Genomic DNA, 9866 nt, shown 5'->3' with positions numbered 1-9866 from the left:
TTGATAGGGTGTTCTAGATGGTTGCTATGCCATTGCTAGGTGGTTGCTAGTGTGTTTTGGATGGTTGTTAGGGTGATTCTTATGCATGGTGCAAGTTCTGTTACAGAGAAGAAACAGAACCTCCAAACGAAGAAGAAATATGCAAGAAATGTGTAAAAAGTGACTGAGAGAAGGAAAGATCTCTATCCAAATATATGTCTGGCTTTAGGTTTGCATGTGTCCATGAACACAATGTCAGTGTTAAATCCTGCCACTGATGTTAGCCTCATTAGCCCTCCAGTGAAGAACAGTGATATAAAGTGGATCTGGTGAGCCTCAGGGGACTTTCAAACCAGATAGCATTGGTCATCATGACTGATGTGTTGATTACATGCAAGTGTGTGCTGTAACTCAGTGTGACTCCTGCTTCGCATGATAAGGTGAGGCAGCGTGAGAGACAGATAGAGCGCTGGAACGCATCTGACATCAGGAACGCTATGATGAGCTAAATATAATACTTACTGAGCACCAGAAACAGCAGCACTGACATGCATTTTCATGCACACACTTAGTCTCACGCATCTTCACAATGACATGACACCCAGGAAGTCATCAGCTGCCTCCTGTCTCTGTATACAAATCAGCTAGAAGATATTTGAATAAGCTGCATCCTCTTGAGAGACGGGAGAGGAGGAAGAAAGGCAAATTTTCAGACCTGTGATCACATTAAGTAGGGCAAGGTAGAGAAAAGTGGGATTATGGATTTGTGGGAAGCAAAAGCGATAGAGATGCTTATGTGTCATTTTTAACTGAAGAGGACTTGTGGGCGAGCCACAGACCTATGCCATTCAGTCTCCGAACTACAAATATCTTTAAAATCCCCTCCTACCCATTTCATGAAATCTAATTCTAGAGACTGTGGATAAGATTGTAATCCTCAGGACATCTGGACACAAGCCAGCCTGTCCTGAAATAACACACTCTCTCACGCAGACAAACAAATACACTATTTGCATGTGGAAAAGATATAAAAATATGTTTAATAATTACGTCATTTATAAATATTTAAGTACACTACCTCCTAGATAAGACATTACAGATAGTAGGCTACGAGACAAAATCAAACATGAATATGTAAACAAAAATGGCATCTCACATTAGAATCTCAAAATCCCAAAATCATTGGAAAATAATCTTTATGTGTTGATAAAAATCAGAGAGCATGTTGGTTTTAGGCTAAAAACAGGTTTTAAATTTGCATTTAACACGAGAAGAGGGAAGGACAAAATATATATAAAAAACAACCAATAGCTTTTGTTTCAACAGCTGGGACCACCTGAAGTTAATATTTCACAGCACACACTACATTTTATACATCACATTTACATTATTCATATCACAGTAGATAAACAGAATCCATCAAGTCTCTTTTTACACGATTAGGCAATATGGAGGAAATGCAAATCTTGCGTCTATAGTTTAATGTCTCCCTCTACTGGCAAGTGTAAGTATAATAAGTAAGTATAATTCATAATGATGATTTTTGAGACAAATAGCACAAGTAATCTCATGAATGACCATAGACAAGCTATTTTACTTACAGAATATCACAGTATCATAAACTCCAACAACCAAGTTTGTCTTAGTCTTTTCAGATAATTTTTTTACCAGTACATAGAGAGCGCATGTACTGGTAAAATTGTACACCAAATTCACTAATAATGCCTGTTGTGTATATATATATACACATGGTCAAACATTATGCAGTCGTTTTTCCTCCATGATGGTTTCTGATGGTTCCCAAAGCATCAGAATGGGCAAAAGAAATCTCACTGTAAAAAATAATAGTGTGATACTTAGATATTTAGAATACATGTTGGCCTGTATACATATACACTACTTACAGTTTGAACTGTAAGATTTTTAATGTGTTTTTTTTATGTTTTTATGTCTCTTCTGCTCACCAAGCTCGCAGGTATTTGATCCAAAGTACGGCAAAAACAGTAAAATTCTGAAATATTTTTACTATTTAAAATAACTGTTTTCTATTTGAATATATTTTAAAATGTAACTTATTCATGTGATTTCAAAACTACATTTTTAGCATTATTATTCCAGTCACATGATCCTTCAGAAATCATTGTAATATGATTTGCTGCTCAAAATTTATTAGTAAGTAGAATTTTTTCAGGTTCCTTTCATGAATAGAAAGTTCAGAAGAACAGCATTTATCTGAAATAGTCTTTTGTAACATTATAAATGTCTTTTTTGACCAATTTAAAGCATCCTTGCTAAAGAAAAGTATTAATTTCTTTAATAGTGTATAATGTTACGCAAGCTTTTTATTTCAGATAAATGCTGATCTTTGGATCTTTCTTTTAAATATTGATAATAATAATAGCAATAAATGTTTCTTGAACAGCAAATCAGCATATTAGAATGATTTCTAAAGGATCATGTGACACTAAAGACTGGAGTAATGATGCTGAAAATTTAGCTTTGATCACAGGAATAAATTACATTTTAAAATATATTCATATAGAAAGCAGTTTTTTCAAATAGTAAAAATATTTCACAATATTACTGCTTTTGCTGTATTTTAGATCAAATAAATGCAGGCTTGGTGAGCAAACTAATGCTTAAAAACATTAGTATTTATTTATTTTATTTTATTAATTTATGTAAATTAAACATGATTTTTTTTGACAATGAGAATTTAGTGCATCAAAGAATGTACTGCATGTCTATAAAATTAGTTTTTCAGGAAAGTACCTCAATGTTAGTGAAGAACGAGCGCTCTTGATTTGTGTTCCCAGCATCCCGTTTAAGCACAGTAAAGTGATTAATAACATTGTGCTTCTCCAAGCTGAAACCATTGTCTCTGAAGGAGAGAACAGCTGACAACTGTTTCTTGCTAGAAATGAAAAGTTAAACACATGATAGCTATAGTAAAGTGAACAAAACAATGTATTGTTTTAAAAATAAATAATATATAAAGTTATTATAATGCTTACCTGATGTCTGGGTAATTACTAACCAATGGATTTAACAGATCTTTTATATTTTTCTTGAATTCCATTCCGATAATGTCACTAAGATAATTCCCCAGTGGGTAAAGCCAGTTTAAGGATGATCCCTAAGTACAGAAGAATATTTTCAGTGCATCTACTTTGAAAAAGTTGTATATTTCACATTGTTTGATACCAGACTTATCTTACCATTTCCACAAACAGCTTCTTAAGTTCTTTCCACTGTTCTCTCATTTTTATGGCAGCATCTTCGTTCTTGGGTTTTTTGCATGAGTATTTTTTCTTCATTAGCTGGGAGACATATTCTTTGGCTACGTAGTAGTGCATATCATTCACAAGAATCTGTAAATACAGAGACTGAGTTTAAAGTGGCGCTCTGCAGCTGTTTTTAGAGAGCATCTCTAAGCAGATGAGAGGAAACTCACTTGAGCTGATGGAGCTCTCATGGATTTAGTGAGCCCAGAGTAATTCTCTATTCTAGAAGCCACTTCTTTAAAATCTTCATCTGTTTTTAGCCATTTTTTTGTCATCATGTTATCCATATAAGGCTTTGGGGAGCAAACAACATTGTAGTTAGTTATAATTTAAATCTTCAAATGTAAAATTGTGATATGCTCTTGAATAGTTAGAATTTCATATTAGGAGCAGTAGCTCATCTAAAAATGTAGATGAGTTTCTTCATCAGAACAGATTTGAGGAAATTTAGCATTACATTATTTGGTCACTACTGCATCTTCTGCAGTGAATGGATGCCATCAGAATGAGAGTCCAAACAGCTGATAAAATATCCCAGTAATCCACAAGTAATCCACACAACTAACGTCTATCAAGTAATGTCTATCGTTCTGACGGCACCCATTCACTGCAGAGGATCTGCTGGTGAGCAGGTGACTTAATGCTAAGTTTTTCGAAATCTGTTCTGATGTAGAAACAAACTCATGTACATCTTGGATAGCCTGAGGGTGAGTAAACTTACAGCTAATTTTCAACTGGGTTGAATTATTCCTTTAAAATATATCTGCGGTTAGGCCTACCTTGACCTCGGATATAAAATGGTCCATCAGGGCCTGTCTGAGTCTCTGAGTCAGTCCATCCACCTCTTTCTCCAGCTTTTCCACCTGAGCTGAACAGATGTCCTTATAGCACTGCACATTCTCTCTGTAAGAACAGTAATGATAGGAAAACTTTTGACATACACACAGGGACTCAGAAGACTGAGATTACACATGCAGTTGATGTGAAAATTTTACATACACCTTGCAGAATCTGCAAAATATTAATTATATTACCAAAATAAAAGGGATCATACAAAATGCAAGTTATTTTTTATTTATTACTGACCTGAAAAAGATATTTCACGTAAAAGATGTTTACATACAGCACACAAGAGAAAATAATAGATGAATTTATAAAAATGACCCCCTTCAAAAGTTTACATTCACTTGATTCTTAATACTGTGTTGTTACCTGAATGATGTTTTTTTTTGTGATAGTGATAGTCCCTTGTTTGTCCTGAACAGTTAAACTGCCTGCTGTACTTTAGAAAAATCCTTCAGGTCCCACAAATTCTGTGGTCTTTCAGCATTTTTTTGTATTTGAACCCTTTCCAACAATGACTGTATGATTTTGAGATGCATCTTTTCACACTGAGGACAACTGTGGGACTCTTATGCAACTTTTACAGAAGGTTCAAACGCTCACTGATGCTTCAGAAGGAACATTAAGGGGGTGAAAACTTTTGGAATTTGAAGATCAGGGTAAATTTAACTTATTTTGTCTTCTGGAAAACATGTAAGTATCTTCTGTAGCTTCTGGAGGGCAATTCTTAATAATAAAAAAAAAAACATGATATTTAGGCAAAATAAGAAAAATGTCCACATCTTTATTCCATTCAAAGTTACACCCCTGGCTCTTAATGCATCGTCTTTCCTTCTGGAGCAACCTAATAGTTGCATATGAGTCCCTCAGTTGTCCTCAGTGTGAAAAGTTGCATCTCAAAATCATACAGTCATTGTTGGAAAGGGGTCAAATTCACAAAAATGCTGAAAAACCAAATAATCTGTGGGACCTGAAGGACTTTTCTAAACAGTACAAGGGACAAACAAGGGACTCATAAACAACTATCACAAAAAAAAAAAGAAAAAAAAATATTATTTTCTCTAGTGAACTATATGTAAACATATTTTATGTGAAGTATCTTATTCAGATCAGTACTAAATAAAAAAATAGCATGCATTTTGTTCAATCCCTCTTATTTTGATAAAACAACATTTAGCAGATTCTGCAAGGTCTATGTAAACGTTTGACTTCAACTTTGTTATATCATCACATTTCAAAGAAACATTAGTAATTATGAAAGAAAAATGTGCTTAAAAAGCTCTTAAGTTCTTGCATTTCATATTAAAGTATATTTTTCCAATCTAAGTATGCCAGAGTGTACTTGAAGCGTTCTTCTCATGGTGGTCTTACTTGAGTGAATTGAAACTGTTGATGTAGGTGATGTGATATTCTACCCAAAGACAGCAATCCAGCAGGTCAGAGGTCAACAGAGAGACAGTGTGCTGTGAAAACTCTTCTTCAAATCTAAAACAGAAGAAAACTGTCAGAGAAGGAAAAATGCAGAAGTGATCTCAAGTCAATCTATAATAATTCAGTGATACAAACCTTGTATAAAATGGATTTAGCTCTTCTAAACATGAGGGTATAATTGACTTTCCCAGATTCTTATCGATCTTCTCAAGATTCCCAGCATAACTTGCTATCAGCTGACAAGACAAATCAATGGGAGCAATTATAAAGACGTTTTCAAGTGTAGGAATTCCGATAAGGGTAAACGTCATACATTATAATGCTTGAAAATTAAATAAATAATACTATAAATAATATAATAGAATTAATCAAATGTTTTGATCACCCTTTAATGATAAAATTAAGTCCTGACCTGACAGATACCCATGTCTATTTTAGATGTGAGGAATCCATCTGTTCTATCAGGAGATTTCTTCTTTTTCCACACTTCTTTTTCAAACATGATGAAATTCTCCAGTTCAAGTTTAAAGTCCCCCTGATATGAAATATGGCACCAAAAGAAATTGTAATATGTATTGTATTAGTATTCCATTTGCTAAACTATCTTTCCTTGCAGTAGCTTACCTTTTGGCATTCACAGCAAGCAGTTTTTATTTTGTTCAGGTCCTCCTCCTTTATAAGTGTTCTCTGTTGGTCTTTCAGATCACTATGTAACACAAAAGAAATGCAAACATGAATGAAGCAATGAAGTGTCATTCAGATATTTATGTGTTTTGTTCTTAAAACCTCACCTGGGGTAAGAATGAGTAATGAACTCTAGAAGAGTGTAGTAATCTTTCAGCTCTGTCACCTTTTCCACAAGTTTCTTTAGATGCTCTCCTACAGCCTCATGGTGGCACGACACATAGGTTTCATACACTTTAAAGTCTTCTGGATATGAGCTCAGAAGCTCAGTTTTCACCCTGTCCAGATCGTCCACCACAGCTTTACCAAGAAGCTCCAGATGCACTGCCAGCCAGGAAGCGTTCTGCTCGCGGCTGTCCAGAGGAACTTTCTCGAGTGTATCCCAAACCCCGTTTAGTACCGCATCCCTCCATGCTTCCCTCCATCCCTGCATCGCTCCTGGCTCTCCCTGCCTCTTCTCTTCCTCCAGGATAATGTGTGCTACATACACCAGCAGCTCTTTATTGGAGTTGCGTACAATCACAGACATCTTGGCCCTTAGTGTGTCATACAGCAGACTGAGGTCTTTCTCTTTTTTATCCAAATTTGCTTGAGAAGCTCCTTCCCCTTTAGCGCTGCGTTCCAGCTCCAGACGCAGGGACAGCAGGTTCAGATAGGCCTGCTTTAGCATGTCTGTTTGTATATAATTTTGGATCTGCATAACTGAGAAAATGAAGTAGGAATAAGAGAACATCGCTTTGATTAGATTATATCTAGAGCGCAGTATGCATTAAATGGCCTGTAGAGATTTACCTGAGCATGGCTTTAGAGGGATCTCTGTGGCCTTAAATTCAAATTTCTCTGTGGTAACTTCCTCCTCTTTCTCCTCTGATGAAAATGGTTTCCATGCCTTTTTAGATGGTTTCTGTTTTAAGTGCCCATCACTTTTTCTAAATAAAGAAAGTCTGCGAAAAACACCCTTCACTGTGAAAACAGAAAATATAACAATGTCATTTTTCCTTCTTAAAATAACAAAATTTCGAGATCAATCTTTTCACACTCAGAACAACTAAGGGGACTATTATGCAACTATTACAGAAGGTTCAAACGCTCACTGATGCTTCAGAAGAAATCACGATGCATTAAGAGCTGGGGGTGAAAACTTTTGAACAGAATAAAGATGTGTACAATTTTCTTATTTTGCCTAAATACATATCATTTTTTTCATTTGGTACTGCCCTTCAGAAGCTACAGATTATACTTACATGTTTCCCACAAGACAAAATAAGTTAAATTTACCCTGATCTTCAAATTCAAAATGTTCACACCCCCCGATTCTTAATGCATCGTGTTTCCTCCTGAAGCGTCAGTGAGTGTTTAAACCTTGTGTAATAGTTGCATACGAGTCCCTCAGTTGTCCTCAGTGTGAAAAAAGGGTTCAAATACACAAAAATGCTGAAAAACTAAAGAATTTGTGGGACCTGAAGGATTTTTCTGAAGAACAGCAGGCAGTATAACTGTTCAGGACAAAAAAGGGACTCATTAACAACTATCACTAAACAAAAAACAAAAAACAAAAAACAAAAAAAAAACAGCTGTGGATCATTCGGGTAACAACACAGTATTAAGAATTAAGTGTATGTAAACTTTTGAACAGGGTCATTTTTATAAATTTAACTGATATTTTCTTTATGTGAAACATCTTTTTCAGGTCAGTACTAAATAAAAAATAGCATGCATTTTCATCCTATTTTGGTAAAATAATTTACATTTAGCAGATTCTAGAAGGTATATGTAAACTTTTGACTTCAACTGTATATTTGTAATAGTACACTTGCACGCCACAATGACTTAACAGGGTGACAATATATCTATTTTACTATATTCTGTTAATGCAAGTCTGTTGTTTATATTACATATACATTTTTTGACAGTGATATATTTACCATTAGAAGTGGGAGATTTTTCCATTGTTACCCCTAATCCAAACTGCTACCTGAGAGAGAAAGACAGAACATATAAAAAGTAAGCAACATCAGCCAACATCACATTTTAGTATAAGCTTTATTTAATCACTAACTCTTCTTTGCTGACTCTTATCAGGCAATGGCAATTTTATGTTGGTTAGTCATTTATTCACTACCAAACTGTCAGCAACACATCCGGACCGTCAGGTTCCATCACCACGCCCACTCGTTCCCAATTACCAGCCTACTGATCTCCTGCACCTGCCGTTCCTCATTAACTCTCCTCCATAAATACACAGCACTTTCACCAGCACACCGTCAGATCTACTCGATAGACACTGGACTCTAAACCCTTTCGCCTGCCTAACCAACCTGCCTGCCTGCCATTCTTTTTGTCGTCATTTAAGTTATATTCTGCCTTTTGTTTGTTTTGCTATTTTTTCATGTTGATGAAGTTTATGTTCTGAATGTTATCCTTCTGATTTGAGTTTTACCATTAAATACACCTTAAGTTTACCTACCTCTCTCTCTCCTTGCCCCGAGCCTGACACAAACAAGACGTTTCAGCCTACGGTAACCTTTATCACAGTGCTTACACTAAAAACAAGCACTGGCTCTTCCTAGTTTCGATCTCAGCAGCGAGAAGCTAAACCTTGAGGAATTACAACAATAGTAGTACAGAACAGTAACAAGGAAGAATTCTGATAAAAAAAAATATAGAGTGAATATTAAAAACATAAGTGAAACATAATATAAAAGCTTCTTTACATTCACTCTTAGTCTCGCTGACAAATAGCTTTAGTATCACCTCTAAAACATGATTCTGCACCGAGAATAAAAAGAATAAAACAACACATCATGCTCGTACATAATGAGTAGCTCTTACCTGCAACCAAACCTTTTCAGAGAATGTCCCGTCTTCTCGAAGCAGCTGTATATATTTAAGCCAGGGACATTACTTTCACTTTCACCTATCCTTGAAAAGACACGTATGTGGCATACAGGTATGAAAAACAAAGTATCAATGGAAGAATAGGTTATTTGATAAGGGGATAATAACACGAGCCTCCAACAATTGCTGTACTTTAGAGGCCTCTGACTAAACAAAAACATGCAGCCAAGAGAAGTCAAACATGTTACTCCATGTCACAAACAGAGTCCTTGTCAGGCTCATCTAGAGCAATGGACTAACTCACCTGGATATTTACAATTTGACAATGATATCCAATGCTTTATCTTCCATATCAACTCCAAGTCATCTCTGTGTCTTCTCCCAGTGATCCTCCATGTGTGTAGGTGTGTGTGTGCACTTTCAAGAGATAAGACTTAAATTATCATTCAATTTGTTCCATCCACAATTTGTCATTCAACTCAATACTAACCTGCCTTGCTTTAATCCTGCTATTGTTTCAGTAAACTTACCATTGATGCAGAAATGTTTACACATTCAGTTACAAATTAACAGAAAGTGCTAAACATAGTCATGCAGATTTCAGATAGCCTACATGGGGACTATGTTTATGACATTTATTTAGTTATTTATTTTAACAATTTACTAGATGCCACTTAATTAGTTTATGCATAGTACAATATTATTTTAACAATAAAAAAATCCCCGTAAAAAACAATAAGGCACAGGATTTGCTGTTTTGTGAGTCCTATTCTGCTCATAAAGGAAACACATGATGCTTTGCATAAC

General features: G+C 35.4%; 1 protein-coding gene across 1 annotated transcript; it reads right to left on the bottom strand.

The window, feature by feature from the left end:
- Positions 1–1001: 1001 nt before the first annotated feature.
- On the bottom strand, positions 1002–8279 carry LOC141326419 (exocyst complex component 3). Its single transcript, XM_073835168.1, has 13 exons — positions 8147–8279; positions 7014–7184; positions 6329–6923; positions 6162–6243; positions 5950–6072; positions 5673–5773; positions 5478–5591; positions 4043–4166; positions 3434–3556; positions 3198–3350; positions 2994–3115; positions 2752–2893; positions 1002–1811 (listed from the first exon to the last, which is right to left on the bottom strand). The coding sequence occupies exons 1-13, from the start codon at positions 8169–8171 to the stop codon at positions 1809–1811; spliced, it is 1878 nt and encodes a 625-aa protein (XP_073691269.1). The 5' UTR covers positions 8172–8279; the 3' UTR covers positions 1002–1808.
- Between the last annotated feature and the right edge of the window lie 1587 nt (positions 8280–9866).

The sequence above is a fragment of the Garra rufa genome, chromosome 2, assembly GCF_049309525.1.
Source record: "Garra rufa chromosome 2, GarRuf1.0, whole genome shotgun sequence".
Classification (NCBI taxonomy): Eukaryota; Metazoa; Chordata; class Actinopteri; order Cypriniformes; family Cyprinidae; genus Garra; species Garra rufa.
The sequence above is the reverse complement of the archived record's forward strand: the minus strand, read 5'-3'. Positions and strand labels throughout refer to the sequence as shown.